General features: G+C 45.3%; 1 protein-coding gene across 4 annotated transcripts in view; it reads right to left on the reverse strand.

Moving 5' to 3' along the window:
• PURA (purine rich element binding protein A) overlaps window positions 1-11,120 on the reverse strand; it is a 28,681-nt gene extending 17,561 nt beyond the window's left edge. For 3 of the 4 annotated variants that reach the window (XR_008331651.1, XR_008331649.1, XR_008331650.1), the window contains exons 1-2: window positions 10,927-11,120; window positions 8,875-10,428 (exon numbers count right to left, since the gene is read on the reverse strand). Coding sequence is in view for 1 of the 4 variants with exons in the window: in XM_053397478.1 (XP_053253453.1) it covers window positions 9,264-10,241 (978 nt within the window). In the remaining 3 variants the exon portion in view is untranslated. Of the gene's footprint in view, window positions 1-5,531; window positions 10,429-10,926 lie in introns of those variants that run through there. The other variant, XM_053397478.1, reaches the window with a different exon arrangement.
• Window positions 11,121-13,012: the final 1,892 nt, after the last annotated feature.

A 13,012-nucleotide genomic window follows, 5' to 3' on the forward strand; every position in this document is an offset into this window, starting at 1 on the left:
AATATCTTCTGAAGTACTACATAGACTCTGGTACTTCATCCTGAAGACAGCACAGTGTACCGGGAGGTGAAATACAATGGTGGGAAGGTACCATGGAATGTTTGAGGGCTCCACATCCTTTATCTCTCTCACATGAGGCAGTTGAGGACTGGAAAAGGGAGCCCTTGTTTTCTTTCTCCCTGCACTCAAAGAACAGGCAGAAGTTTGAATAAAGCAGGGGAGGAGGGAGACTGAGGGGTTGCTGTTGCTGTTTTAAATAAAAAGTTTAACAAGGAGAAAGAGTAGAGATAGGTACAACACAGGCGCTAACACCAAAAGTTAACATAACAGAGCCTTTCCAAACTCCCTTCTCACTGTACTCAGACCTTGTTGTAAACTGCCACTCTCAGCCTCACCAGTATCACCCCTGCCAAGCCCTGGCTGTTTCCCCCCTCTTAGTTTTCCCTCCAATGATGCAGAGCCCTCAGATATTGCATTGCATGAAAGGGCCTTCACACAAGCTTCTGCCACTGTTTCCTCCTTCCCTGCTTTACTCATACTTTCCCCTTGTCAGTGTCTCTCCATTCTTACTCCCATGCCGTGGCCACTGGTGTTGTGCAACATGCCTTCCCTTTTGCTCCTCTCCCCTGACTTCCTTCGAATCCAGGACTGTGACGTGGTACTGCAACCCTCCAATGAGGGCCATACAATGGCAGCCTTACATTTTTATGTATATAGGAAGAAACATAATTTGATTTGCATTCAGCACACTATTTCAGAATGGACAATGTTGGTCAATCTAAGGCAAATCCTTGAGTAAGTTCACAGGTATAAATATCCTCTGCATTCAGTATCTCTAGTGCCCAGCAAATACAAGAAGCTCCAAGAATCTCAAGCCACCTCTATGGGGAAATCAATGGTTGTCTGCCTGACTTACAAATCCACAAAGTGGATTTTTGGGTTAAAACTGGGCAGAGTTATTGGTTTCTTAAGGAGCCTAGAACCATGAAAACAAAACTCAAATTTGAATATCGTCATGACCTAAGCCTAAAAATATGAACGTCTGAAATTCAAGATAGCCAAATTACAACCCAATCTACAACCCAGGTTAGGTTGACTATTTTTCTTGAAACCACATTTGTTCCAAATCATTACAGTAGTTACAATAAGACTAAATCAGCTTTAGTTATATAGCAGTTATTGATAAAGGCCCACCATAGTCTAAGCAAGGCCAATGATCCATCTGAACTCTATATAGTTAGTTAACAGGGATACACATAAAATTATACTTTCACTTGATGCTTCCTTCTGCTGTTTCCAAGTCTGACAAAAGAGTGATTTGCATATATCCTTTCAGTTACTTTAGATCCTCCTTCAACAAGCTAATTATTCATATTCAAGTTAAATATGGTACCAACACACAAGCTCTCAGAAACAGATGCCATTAAGGATGTTTGTTACAAAAAACCCTTTGGGTTGTTAGAAAAATTGCAACTTTTCATCTACTTAAACAAAATTATAAATGCCATTGTTATAAAGTTTACCTCTCAAAGGAGGTTGTTTTGTGGGAGGAACTTAATGGAAAAAACGTGTGCTGCTAGAGTGAATGTTAAACAGCAACTTCTAATGAAAAATAAATATATGCTAACCTAATAAAGCAACATTTCAACAGCAAAACTATTTATTTAAAGCATTTATATGCTGCTTTTCTAGCATTCAAAGTGATATATAAGCAAACTTTATCTTTAAAAGAAATTAAACAGAGCAGCTGGTTTTTTTTAATTAGTCAGCAAAGAAACTCAGTTTTGCCAAATAAAAACTGAAACAAAGTTCCAACTTTTTCTGAAAGGATAAACACCCTCTAGAGCAGGGGAAGTCAACCTTTTTATACCTACCACCCACTAATGCATCTTTCTTGATGGTAAACTTTCCTTACCTCCCACCAGTGCTCAATGGAAGGAGGATTCAGCTTGTGCCGTAAGAACCCCCTACTGCCCACCTAGAATCCTGAAACACCCACTAGTGGGTGGTAGGGACCAGGCTGACAACCCCTGATCTAGAAGATCTAAACACGGGCAACTCTAGCAAAGAGCCTGACATTGCACAGGGCAGAGACAGATTTCCCGAGCAAAGACAGTGTGATGGTCTCTCTACAGGCCAAGGAAGTCTGAAGATACTTGGGTTGCCGGATGAGAAGGCCTATGAAAAATAAAGCACCAGCACTTTTCTGTGGGTCTGGAAGCAACCATAATCAGTACAATTGTCGCAGGACCAGTATAACATGTACCCATCTTCCAAATATTCACCAAGGGGTAAACAACAGCACTTTGCGCAAGCTGCCGCTTCCATGCCATCGTCAAGGGCAGCTCCACATTCAATGTGTTTAAAATTAGCATCAAAGCTTACCACTGCAGTTGTTATATGTGGAGAAATGAAAAGCCATATGAGATATGGCATATGTGGTACACGTTACCAAAATATTTGATCCTACCTATCTTTTGATAACAGAAGATACACTGGGAAGGAGCAAACTGGGAAGGGACACACATTTCTGTGGCCACTACTCAAGCCACACTTAAACTCCTTTAGACTTGTTTTCACAATGTAAAATAAAGGGGGAGATTCAACTAAGTTTAACTCAAGAGTAGACCCACTGAAATTAGTGGGCCTGCCATAGACATGTTCATGAATTACAATGGGTCTATCCTGAGTAAAACTTTGCTAAATACTACCCAAGGAACATAGTTACACTAAAAAGCCTCAGTGTTTTGCAAAACTAACAGGGCAGTTTATTGAGTCAAAAACACAACAAAATGCATTCGTCTTCAAAAACTGAAATGAACAGATTCTGTCTGTTAACCGTAGTCAGGTAATCTACATATGGTTTAGCACTGCACCTAAAGGGCAAGAATCAGCCCCCCCTTCACAGCAAATATTAGTTTCAGTCTTTGCAAAATGGGATAAAGCTTTGTATTGTACAAGAGCACATAATGAAAAGTACTAGAATGTTTATGAACAACACTGGATTCTTGGGGGGCATTTTAAAAACTCTTCAAAGGGTTTGCAAGATACCCCCATACATCTGCAGTTATTTTTAAAGGAATTATTCAGAGGTCACCTTTATACTGCCTCTTCAAAGCTTTAGAAGAATGACCAGGTAAGAGATGCTAACATTAAAACAAGCTTTAAAATTTGTAGAAGACAAATTCTTGTTTAAGAGGCCAAGGTTGCAGGCAGCTAAAATGACTGATGAACTTTGTAAAAGCAAGAAGGTAGAATTTGTAATATACAAAGCTTGCAATCCTTTCAATGAAGCTCATGGCAAAGATCAGGATCTAAACCACATAACTAGGTCTAAATGGCTACAGGAATACTCAAGTTTATTGAACAGTAGCTCTCTGTGCTACATGATGAGCATCTTTAGAAACTGGCATGAGTTTCAGAGTAATTTGTGCCTTGGAATATGTCTCAGGGTCTGTAGTTCACGGGGAAGAAAAGCCAAAGTTTCCATTGCCCAACATCTGGGCAGACCTCTGAAGCAATAGCCCTCTGGATTCTCCAATCAAATTGTTTTAAGTTTGAAATCAAGCTATGCATGGGCCAAGCGCATTCTATTACTCATATGAAACATATTTTACGCATTGTGTATATCAATGCCAGATTTTTTCACTTTCAGCCTTCATAATTTTAAGCCAGTTAGACATGAATCGCTCCTCTGAACACAATGCCTGTTGCTAAGTAATTCACAACATGAAAATCAACACTTTGACAAGTGTTGTCTTTGATCAAGAATTCTTAAGTGATGGTTAAATCTTGATTAAAAATAAATAAATAAACAAATCTGTGTTTAACACTGCAATCCTATGTGTGCTTACTTGGAAACAAGCCCCACTGTGTTCAGCGGCTCTTACTCCTAGGCACAGAATAACAGCCTAGAAAAAGCTTTGAAGAAAAAAATGGTCAGCAATAAAATTCAATAAAAATTGGACTCCAATTCATTGCTACTTGCCCAATTCAGGAAGGCCTCTATAGCATAGAGAAAAGGTTTGGAGAATCAGGAATGTGCTCACCTGTTCCTCATCTTACCACATACCGATTCCTTTCTCTGTTTCTAGGTTTCTTCTAGCCAGAGTTTGCTAGCGCATCTAAATCAGACTATGGTTTACGATAACCTTCAAACAAGGCTTTTAAGCAGGCATACAACCCGCACTATGAACATAATTATTTAGCCTTTTGAATAAGATTACATAGAAACTCTAACTAAAGGACACCTGGAAAAGGAGAAACTGGCACATGATAGGTTAGGAGCACATGGGACACATATTCCCAATGCTTCAAACAACTGTTTGGATGTCTGGAATGGATGTCACAAACAGGCCACTGAATATTAACAAAGCAACTTGGACATTAAAAGCATTTCAATATGTACAGTTAATATTTCTCATTTATCTCCTGTTCTGTCATTTCAATGGCTGCAGTTTCTCAGGGCACATATAAAACCTTGGGCATTAGTACATGCAATAAATGAAAAGTGAGTACAAGCAAAACAGATCCATTGCCTTTTTATTATTATTAAAAATGTACTGACCAGTTGGCTTCAAAAAGATCTACCTATTTAGGTATGCCAGTACAAAGTAAAAAACTATTTTACAAATTAAATAAAAACTGCCAAAAATAGTATTTTAATTGAAAACAACTATAAAATACTGTGACCCCATTGTGAGTATTCCGACCATTGTTTGAATTATTTATTATTTCCAACCTATCAGAAGTAGGGTGTATATTTTTCCATGCAGAATAGGTAGGATTTGTTAGTGCCTTTTTAACAAAATGTAAATAGCAAACTAACAGCCATAATAATATATACATTCAGTAGTGCATATATATTATACTTTTAGTGTCTCTCTCTCTCTCTGTGTGTGTGTATTGTACACTATTAGTGAATATATATAGTAGTGGATACAAATCCCATTTGTTTGTTAGCCAACTACAGTATAGAACAGAATGCACAGCTTAAAAGGGACATGGCTGATCAAAGAAGTGGTTTCAGTGCTGTTTTGAAAGCCAAATATGTAATTGTTTTCAAAAGAAGTTACTGTATTGGCCTACGACAGGCACCTCTAACCTTTCTTTGCTGCTTGATATGGTAGTTCTTTGTACAGTAAACAGATCTATTACATTTTATAAAGTTCTGAGAAGGTGGTTCTGTTTTGTAGTACTTCTCAAAGAGACCTACATAGCGCAAGCTGCAACTCCTGCAAGAATACTTTAAAAAGTGACACTGTCAAGTATTTTTCAGTTAAATGTTTACATTTTCACAAGTTTCCCACCACCAGTATTCAAGGCTTGCCTTTGAACTTGAAAATATTCTTACCTCAACCCTCAATCATTTGTTTAGTAAATGCTGGATTCCCTGCTCATTTCTTCTGGTAGTCAAATTCTATAATTTCTTCCCTATTCAATTATTTTATTTTTATTACTTTAGCTCCCCCTCTGGCTGAAAACTGCATTTTACAGCATAAAACAATAAAGAGGCATGAATCAACAGTGTCTAATTTTTAATGTGTTTATTTAATTTCTCAGACAGAGCAATTAAAAAAAAAAACCATGTGGACTCAAAGTAAGGACATTATTTGCCATGCTGTAATCACCTGAAAGGGAGGTCATGTTTTAAATGTTAAGTTACTTGACAGTGTCGCTTTAGCTTAGAAAGGAAAACAAAAACAGACTATGTTTGTATTGCAGTAGATTTCAAGTTTTCTTGCACTTCATATAAAGTAGCATTATGAGCTTGGATCTTTCCTACAAGACACTGAAAACATTAAGGAAAATAAGGCATGTTTTCCAAAGGTGGATTGCTTGGCACATTTGAGCATACTGTTTTTTGGAACACCAAATATGGTCAAATATACCTCTCTCTCTTTTTAATCCCCTGACCTTAAGACAAGGTCTTTTCACTGTTGCTCATTGTAAACAGTGAGCTGTACAACCATGGTAAAGAACTGAGCACCTCAACTGGAAAAAGTGAAACCCAAAACAAGGTCATTTATAGTCAACATAACATATTATGACTATTAATCAAGTCAATGCACAATATCTACAGTGTGCATGTAAATCACAACGTTGAGACTTAGGACGCAGAATGCTGCTGAAACTCTGGTAATTAGCAGACCATACCAGGACAACTGCATAACCCACACATCAGCTTGACCTACTCAGATCAATGGTAAGATTCTCAAATGTGTGGGTCAAGTAGAGTTCCTTTTCATGCATTTTGATTCTCAGAAAAAGGAAATAGGCAAAATGCTGATTCTATTGATTCCAATGACTAAACCAATCTACACGTTGGCTGGAATCAGACAATAGGTTTTCAGAGAGTAAAAAGTGATTTGAGAGAGTCACTGTTTGTAATATGTATGCGCATTCCACTTTGGCCTCTTAATTAAAGAGGTGCTTGTTTTGTTCTATGAACCTGCAAAACTAACCCTTTATCAGGGACAATAGTGGGATAAAATGGAATATAGTTTCATATCATGAGACAAAACACTTTCAGCTCTTCTGAAGACAATTGTTTATGTCCAGCCAAAAACTGAATAAGGATTTTGCTCTTTAACAAAGTTTATATTAATTCAAAGAGAATAAAGACACTTTGCTGTACACCGACCTACACAAGTTATTGCTAAAAAAATAAAAAAATCTGCCAATCTGCAGTATTGCAACTTTTAAAACTATAATGAATAGTAGAACCGACAACCAAATAGCAGAATCTAAGCAATTTAAAACTTTCCTAACTACCTGTAGCATGGAGAATGCAATTCTTTCACCATTCAAATGCAGTATTAAACTGCTCAAACTCTCCAATTAAAACAAAGAAGGCTTACCAGTCAATGTTTACATGCAGTCAAAAACCATTTCAGTTATCACATTACACACCATGGAAGCTTATTTTTGCTATATGGAAAAGTGCACCTTAGAAAGTAATGTAATAAATTCCAGTGATTCTCAAAACAAAAATTTCTAACCACTATAACATTATTGCACATGTGGTGCTCTATGGACACCAGTAGCAAAATTGTTAAACTGGAAATGGATGATACAACAGAAACAGATTTTATATTGACACTTAACAGTGCATCTCCAAAAAGGGAATTATACTTTAATGAAAACAGAAAATACATTTCCTTTGAACAATCTCTTTGTCTTTCCTAGGCCCAACCTCTTACAATCAATGAGAAGCTTAGAAAGTCTCTTTCCTACTGGTAGCATCTTCAACATACAGCAGTTATATCTAAATTGTTAAATTTGTCAGGGTGTTAAGAAAATGAATACACTCCAAATCTCAAGAATCACACAGATTCTTATATTGTTGACTGTTTCTACAGAATTCCAACTATTTTTCCTACTGTTTTAAGGCATCATTTATAACATATTCTTTTCACTTGCAATGATGATAGTCATGCAGCAGTTTAATGATAAAAATATATTAATATTTTACTATACAGCAGCAAGAAGTTAGTCAATTAAAAGCACACAAACATTTTAAAATAAAAACCTGTAAAAGTATATTACTACAAACAATTGCAATTTGGAGAACACTACTTGACAGATTAGTGTTCTGACAGACTGTTTTCATACCCTACAGTTCTGATATAATCACACAAAGTACATACTTTTAACTGAAGGGTTGGGGAACTTGCACAGTTGGGGGAGGGGCAGGGTATCCTTACTACAGGTATAAAGTATGTAGCCAGTAATAACTAGCACCACAGCTACATTAAAATTTCTTTTACAGCACACCAACTTGGCTTTCACTTTTAAAGGAAATTCAAAATCCATGGCTCAGTAGGATTACTCTATAATCATGTTGCATTGACTTCCATGACAGGCCTATATAAATTAGTTAGCACTAGCACAAAACAGGAATTTCAATTCAGACTTAAACAAGTTAAAGGGATAGTGCTAGTGGCCACACACAGGAAAAGAAACAAAAAACCTTCACCACCTGTTATTCAAAAACAGGTTTACTGGAAATTGCTGCACGTGAAGTACTTTAAGTACACATCATAAAAAAAATATATTATGAACAATACAAGTACATCTCATATACACAATAAGGACAATATACCTACTTAGTTGTAAACCAAATAGGTGCAGAAAAATATGGGAGATCATCTCTCTCTCTCTCTCTTTCTCTCTTTCTCTTTTTAACTATTTGAATAACTTTGGTTCAAACCATAAAAATCACAAGTTAGCAAATTTCATTTAAATGCCTTTTTAATAATTTTTCTTCATGTTCACAGAAGTTTCACTGACCATTTTATATGTTTAAGGTCCAGATGCAATGCATATTGTATAAAAGAGAGCACTTATTGTTTACCTTGCATGAATTAAACCTACGTACCTTTTAACTCTACAGACTTCTGCATAACATTTAGACAAAGCTCAGACACACAGCATGCCTAGCCCTCATATATATATACACATCTCTAATCACAGGTATATAGGGTGTCAAATATACTATAATAACCTTCATGTAAGGTTTTGAAATTTGGTAACAAAATGAGAAGAAAAACTAAAAATATTATTTTACGTGTTCTAAAATATCTCTTTTTGTGCTAAAGTCAAATGTTAGCTCAACATGAAAAGGACATTTTCTCTTTTTAATATAATTCAGCAATATTTTAATCTTGACCATTTTTGCAAACACTTTTTTTTTAATAATAATAATAATAGCTTAAACGTGTACAAAAGTTCTTGGTTAATTAGGGAAATAAACACTCAGTTCTTTATATTTTTAATCAAGTAGGAAACACAGTTCATCATATATAATGTTATTACTTTTTTGTATTTTTTTGTTTTTTTTGTTTTGTTTTTTTGTTTTTAGCAGCTGCTTACTGTTTTATACGATGGGCAAGAGTGGAAGGAACAATCCAGCGATGGGGTGGAGAGAAAGAAGTTGCTTGCTCGGCTGTCAGTTTTGGTGGTGGGTGGGTGGTCGGTGGTGCTCCCCTTGGAGTTAGAACAACAGGTATATTTAACTGCATGTATTATTTTCAGTGTGTGGATGTCGGTTTTCTCTCTCTCGCTCGCTTACAGTATAACGTATCTCTCTCTCTGTGTGGCGATGTTGTTGTTGTTTGTTGTCGTCGTCGTCGTCATTATTATTACGAGTGTGTCTGTGCAGCAGGGCAGGGAGGAGGCAGCCAAGTGGGGAGGAGGAGGAGGAAGGCAGTGGGGAGGAGGAGGAGGAGGAGGAGAAGGAAGGAGGCAAGGAGGGATGGAGATCAATCCTCCTCCGGCTCCTCGGCCTGCAGCAAGGCTCCCGGCGGGCCGGCGGCGGCGGCGGCGGCGACGCTGCTGCTGCTGCTGCCCCCCTCGGCCTCGGGCGGCTGCTCGGCTCCCCCGGAGGAGGGCGAGGAGGCCGCGGCGGTGGCGGCGGCGGCCGCCCGCTTGTCCCTCTGCTTCTCCTGGATCTTCTTCATCTCGTCCGAGTACTTGCAGAAGGTGTGCCCGAACTTGGCCCACACCTTGTAGGGGACGGTGATGGAGTTGCGGTAGGTGGGCTTGACCTCGCTCACCCGCATGAAGACGCCGTACTTGTTGGAGCCCACGTCGAAGAAGAAGCGCTTGTTGTCCACCGTCAAGGAGGTGCCCTCGGGCAGCTCGGCCGGCTCCTCCTCCACGCCGTAGTCGTCGATCAGCTTGGCCAGGGCGTCGCGGAACTCGATCAGCCCCTGCGCCGGCAGCGCGATGGTCTGCCCCTGCGTGGAGCCCAGGCCCGGCCCGCGGTTGACCGTCTGCCGGATGCGCAGGAACCGCCCGCGCTGGTTCTCCTTCAGATCCATGTAGTACTTGCGGTTCTCGCGCACCAGGAACTCGCTCTTGAGGGCCCTCCGCGGCTCGTCCGCGGCCTGCGCCAGCTCCGGAGGCTGGCTGGGGCCCAGCTGCGCGTAGTGCTCGATGAAGTCGCCCAGGTAGTCGCGGAACTCCACCGCCACCGACATGGAGAGCGTCAGGCGGCTCTTGCTGCCCCCGGCGCCCACCTCCGCGATCTTCAGGAAGCGGCCCTTGGCGTTCTGCTTCACGTCCAGGTAGAAGCGCTTGTTCTGGATGTCCACCCGCTTGGAGGCCAGCTCCTGCGTCTCGTGCTGAAGGCCCACGCCGCCGCCGCCGCCGGGCCCGCTGCCGCCACCGCCGCCCGGGCCCGGAGCCCCGCCGCCGCCGCCGCCACCCTGCTCGCTGCCGCTGTCTCTGTCCGCCATGATGCTGCCGCCGGGCCTCCCGAAGCCCGCCTGCGCCCCCCGGCCGCCGCCTCCGCCGCCGCCGCCTCCTCCGCCTCCCGCCGCCGCTACTGCTCCTGCTGCCGCCGCCGCCGCCGAGCCAACCCCCTCCGCAGCCGCCACCAGCAGCAGCAGCAGCAGCAGCAGCAGCCAGCCGCTCTCGCGAGATCTGTGGAGGAGACAGAAAGAGAGAGAGCGGCTAACATGGCAGAGAGAGAGAGAGGCGCGCGCGACTGTGTACAGTAGCCGGGAAGGGAGGGAGGGAGGGAGGCGGCGGGGGGGGGGGGAGGGAGGGAGGCGGCGAAGGAGCCCCAGGATGTGAGGCGGCCGCCGCCGGCAGCGCCCCGCCGCCCGGGCCGGGCGAGGGCACAGAGGAACAGCTCGCTTTAGTGGCGCTCAGGCCCCACCCACCTGCCCCTCCGCCCGGCGCCCGAGGCTGCTCCTTCCAGCCCCTCAGAGGGACCCGCGCGGATCCTCACGCCGCCGCCCGTCAGAGGGAGGGACAGACAGACAGACGGAGCGGCTGCCAAGCTCCGTCCCCCCTCTTCTCTCACTCGCCTCCTCGCGCGCGCACACGCGCCGACCGGCGAGGCCCCCCCCCGTCTTCCACCCCATTAAAAAAGGCTGAGAGGGGAAGGGAGACGCGCCGAAATATCCCCGAACTGACCGGCGTCCGCGGGGCTCCCGCCGTTTCCCCTCAGGCGGCGTCCCTCAGGCGCTTCTCCACATTTCTCCTCAGCCGCTCTTTCCCTCCGCGCACCTCAGGCGCGGGACCGGGACGGAGGGCTCGCGAGGGCCTCCCTCAGTGACAGGAGTAGCAATAAGAGTACTGTAATAAAAAGTGCCCGGAAGGAGGAGGGAAAAACAGGGGCGGCGGAGGGGGGGGCGCGAGATCCTTCATGAGAATCGCCTCCAACCCGGGTTGGAGGATGCCGACGTGCCTCATCAGTGTCCGTGGCCGGCGAAGAGGGAGGAGGAGTCTCTTCCATCTTTCCACAATAAATATGCTATGGAGTCAATGCCACACAACTTTTTGGGGATTCCGCTATGCCTGAGACAGAGCGGCGGGAATTCCCGCCCGCCTCAAAGGTCCTGTCCGGACAGCGGCAGCTGACCCCTCCGGCCGCCCCCCTCAGAAAGGGCGACCCCGGCTCCGCCCGCCGGAGCAGCAGCAACTCCGGCGCCCTTTTGCGGGCCTTGCTGGCGGGGAGGAGGAGGTCGGCTCTGGATCCCACGCAAGAGCTTCGCCTGGAGTGGAGGTTGCGCAGCTAGGGCTCCCCTTGAAGTTAGAGGCCGCCCCCGGGCCTCCTGAGAGCCATCCCGGGAAAAGGGAGCAGTTCTGTCGCCAGGCCGGCCCGTGAATTTCCTCCTCCTGCGAGGTGGGAAGAGGCGGATTCAGGACTAGCAAACTCCTGTTATTTTGCTCCTTCGCTTGCTTGCACTGGGGCGAGTGCGGCCTTTGGGCAGGACGGCATAGAAGTCAGAAGAGCATTATAAAGGCACACATTCTTCCAGCAAATTCAGTGGGATTGTGTGCCTGCAAGGGCGTCCTTTTAACTGGAGGAACTGCTCTGCGTTGTGATGAGCGTGGCTGGAGATCCCCCTCGAGCAGATCCCGTTTTCCCTTTCTCAGCCGGGCTGGTTCTGCGGGCATCTATCGCCGCGCCGTAGTTCTGCACAACGGGCGAAAATCAGGCCTGCCTGCGACGGGGGGGGTCGGGGACGGGAGTCTCCATTTGGAATAAAAGCGGGCAGGCTCCCTAGGGCCGCTCTCTCTGCCTTTCCAGGCCTTGCTTCCTAAGGCCTGAATGCTAGGCCTTCCCCGCAGACCCGAGGAACTGCAGATCTTGGGGTGCAAACTGCAGGCGCGGAAAGGACCAAGCAAAGAAGCAGCCACCGCCATCGCGGAGGACTCTGGATACCCGGGAGCCGCAAGGCGCGCATTTTACGCACCGGCTGCACTGATGGAGTGCGCGCGCGGGGAGGGAATGAGCTGCCCATTATGGGAGCCCTTGTCCCACATACAGTGGTACCTCGGGTTAAGTACTTAATTTGTTCCGGAGGTCTGTACTTAACCTGAAACTGTTCTTAACCTGAAGCACCACTTTAGCTAATGGGACCTTCTGCTGCCGCCGCGCCGCCAGAGCACGATTTCTGTTCTTATCCTGAAGCAAAGTTCTTAACCTGAGGTACTATTTCTGGGTTAGCAAAGTCTGTAACCTGAAGCGTCTGTAACCCGAGATACCACTGTCCTGCCCCTAGGTAGCCCCCCTTCTTCTGCCACCCGTTTTGCGGATCCTTGGCTGCGCGAAGTTCGTTCCCTCGCGCCGGATTCCCTGGCCAAGAGCCGACGTGGCTCCGCGGGCCTTTCCCTTTCCTCGCCAGCCGCGGCCGGGACGCTTCCTTCCTTAGCCGAGGGACCAGGTGAGCGACGGGGGCGGCTCCCCTTCGCCTTTCGTTTGCTCCTGCGAGCAGGATTGGGGCGCGAGAGGCGGAGCTTTGCAGAGCCCAGCTGGGAAGCTGCTTTCTGGGCGGCGAGGGAGCTGCCCGGAGGGCTTAGTCCCGCGGGCTTAAAGCGGCGGCGAGGGGGGAACCTGGCTGCGCCTCCCCGCTAGCCGCACGGCCCCCGCTTTCCTCGGCCACGTGTCAAAGCATCCTCAAGTGCAGCCCCGTCCCCTCTTCCTCCGTTCGCGACCCCAAGCAAGGAATCCAGAACGAAGCGTTGCTTTCCCTCGGGCAGGGAGGCTGAGGAG

The sequence above is a fragment of the Podarcis raffonei genome, chromosome 7 (genome assembly GCF_027172205.1).
Source record: "Podarcis raffonei isolate rPodRaf1 chromosome 7, rPodRaf1.pri, whole genome shotgun sequence".
Classification (NCBI taxonomy): Eukaryota; Metazoa; Chordata; class Lepidosauria; order Squamata; family Lacertidae; genus Podarcis; species Podarcis raffonei.